Source organism: Triticum dicoccoides, chromosome 1B, assembly GCF_002162155.2.
Source record: "Triticum dicoccoides isolate Atlit2015 ecotype Zavitan chromosome 1B, WEW_v2.0, whole genome shotgun sequence".
In the NCBI taxonomy this organism is placed as follows: Eukaryota; Viridiplantae; Streptophyta; class Magnoliopsida; order Poales; family Poaceae; genus Triticum; species Triticum dicoccoides.
The window spans coordinates 445835114-445837811 of record NC_041381.1 but is presented as its reverse complement, the minus strand read 5'-3'; the positions used below and the strand labels follow the sequence as shown (position 1 = coordinate 445837811).

Sequence of the window (2698 nt, the reverse complement as noted above, 5' to 3'; positions counted from 1 at the left end):
ATAATGGGTAGTATGATCATTTCACATTAGGTATAGGAACACCCACCCCGACGCCGTACGTCCGCGCGCGACGACGTACGCCCGCCCGCGTATGCTGCACCCGTCGCTGTACGTACGCCGGCCCGCGTACCCGCACCTGTCGCCGCCGTACGCACGCACGTCTCCATGTTGGCATCGACAGTTATTGGAAAAAAGACACGGTAGCCACCGACGCCCGTCGTCGAAACCCTAAACCCTAAACGCATCCACGCCGTCTCCACGTCAGCCCCCGTCTACACGAAGTCGCCGTCGCCCGGGTCGCCACCCAAACAGGCCGCCACGCGTGCCCCGGCGCCGTTACCGCTACCGCCGCGTTCCATTCCCGTCGCCCAGATGGCCCCCCACCCGTGATCTATGTCGCCGCCTCCCTCCGCGCACTACGCCTGCTACGACCGGCCATCGTCCTCATGCCGTCGACACCTGCCTCCGCCGGCCAGCAACGTCACGCCGTCATCACGTTCGTCATCGGAGAAAATGGATCCGGCTGAAATCCTCGCCGCCGTGCAAGAGGTTGGTTTGAGACGTCGTTGTGCTTGATGAAATAATTGTTTTAGGGATGATGTTACACGGTGTTTGATTGAACTTAGAATTTTTTTTAAACATGTATAGTTAGAGGAGGAGGGTGATTATGATGGCGATGATTACGGCGAGGACAACAAAACCTCGTCACTGAATATGGATGATCCTGCTGAGGAGAACTACATGAGTTTGGATGAATCTCATAGTGGCAATGTAAGTGTGATCAATGTTGATAAAAACAATAAATATGATAAACCGCACGGACAATTACATATTTTTTTGCATCATGCAGCGACATGGCGATGATGATGATGATATGGATATATATGATTCATTTGCTGAAAGTGCACTCCGTGTATGTTTTCAAAAAAATCAGAGAAGAAATGACATAATAACCATATGAGCGCTTACATGTATTTTTTTGAAATGTGCGCAGATGGACGAGGACATGGACTTTGTGAGGAATATTGTGGACGATGAAAGTGACAAATCGCGCATTGATGCATCTCATGATGACAGCTCCAGCAAAGTAAGCTTTGAAACTTACATATGTTAGATATTAAAATAATAACTGACTGACATAAATGGTTTAATGCATTAATTTACAGGGAGATGTAGATGGTACAAGCGGGAAGGATGAGCATGTTGGTGATGATCTGTTTAATTTTGACATCGGATTTGATGAATATCAGCAAGAATCGTTGGACATGCATTGGAAGGTCATGAGGAAGACGTTCAAGTCACTAGGAGAGGCTTACAATTTCTATAACCAGTATGCTTACGAGCGTGGTTTCAGCGTAAGAAAGGACTCATTAAAATATTCGAAAGGTCCTGAGGGAACTAAGCGCTTGAGAAAGTATCTGTGTGCGAGAGCTGGGAAACGATAGGCAAAACTTTGTACAATGGAAGGCAGGACCCGCAGGCTGAGAGGGGAGACTCGTTGCTTCTGCGATGCGCATAAAACTTTGAAACTTGATAAAGAGCGTGACGTTTGGTATGTCAGCAGTTTCAGTGATGATCACAGTCACGTTCTAGCTAGAACGGATGAAGTCACGTTTCTTCGGTCTCATAATCAGATAAAAGAATATCAAAAGGCTGAGATCTTAACTATGGCAGGTGCTGGAATCAGGAAACATATGATTTATGATAATCTCGTCAGTAGGTACGGGTCATATGCAAAGGCTGGTTTTGGAAGGAAGAAGCTTTATAACATGTGTTATAGAGAAAAAATGAAGTTGCTTGCACAAGGTGATGCAGACACTGCCATTGGGATCATGATGACCAGAAAAGAGAGAGATCCAGATTTCTTCTTGAGCACACCGTCGATGATGAAGGAAGGCTGAAAAACATATTCTTGTGTGATTCTCAATCACGTCGAGACTATGTTGACTACGGTGATGTGACAGTCTTCGACTGCACATACATGATGAATAGGTATGGCATGCCATTTATACCTTTTGTCGGTCTGAACAACCACCGTTGCACCATGGTATTCGGTTGTGCTCTTGTGTCTGACGAGACGGAAGATACATATGTCTGGCTGCTTCAGACGTTTTTGAGGGCTCACTGTCAGAAGAGGCCCAGGTCAGTAATTACTGATGGAGATGTAGCTATGATTAAGGCCATCAGAAAGGTACTTTCGGAGGTTTGGCATCGTCTTTGCTCGTGGCATATTAAGAAGAACATGCAGAAACACCTTCATCATAAGTCTCTAAAGGAGTTCAGGTCTCTACTTTATTATGCCACTTCAAAAAAAGTATTTTAGGAGAGATGGGCAGCGTTTACTGCCAAATGGCAGTCGGAGAAAACAAAGACATGGTTACGCAGGATGTACAAGAAGAAAAGGCTTTGGGCTGCATCATATCTGTCTGGTGGGTTTTTCTTAGGTATGTGAAGTAACCAGCGAAGTGAGAGTCTGAATTCATGCCTTCACTTGCATCTAGACTCCGGTATGACTATTGTTGATATGATTGTGCACTATGAGAACTGCATAGTTCGTCTCCGTGAGAACGAGGCACATGACGATTACACAAACTCACAGACAGTCCCAGTACTAGTATTGGACGAGTGTAAAGATATTGAGAAATCAGCTGCCCGTGACACTACAAAAAAGACACATATGTGACATTTTGGGCCGAAC

General features: G+C 45.8%; 1 protein-coding gene across 1 annotated transcript; it reads left to right on the top strand.

Moving 5' to 3' along the window:
* The first annotated feature begins 402 nt into the window (after window positions 1-402).
* Window positions 403-1482, top strand: LOC119306537. The gene is made up of 4 exons (XM_037582730.1): window positions 403-549; window positions 649-771; window positions 995-1087; window positions 1167-1482. The coding sequence occupies exons 1-4, from the start codon at window positions 514-516 to the stop codon at window positions 1443-1445; spliced, it is 531 nt and encodes a 176-aa protein (XP_037438627.1). The 5' UTR covers window positions 403-513; the 3' UTR covers window positions 1446-1482.
* The last annotated feature ends 1216 nt before the right edge of the window (window positions 1483-2698 follow it).

Coding starts and splice junctions, on each gene's coding strand:
- LOC119306537 (XM_037582730.1), top strand. CDS start 514: ATGGATCCGGCTGAAATCCTCGCCGCCGTGCAAGAG. Junction 550..648: donor TCCTCGCCGCCGTGCAAGAG/GTTGGTTTGAGA, acceptor AAACATGTATAG/TTAGAGGAGGAGGGTGATTA. Junction 772..994: donor ATGAATCTCATAGTGGCAAT/GTAAGTGTGATC, acceptor AAATGTGCGCAG/ATGGACGAGGACATGGACTT.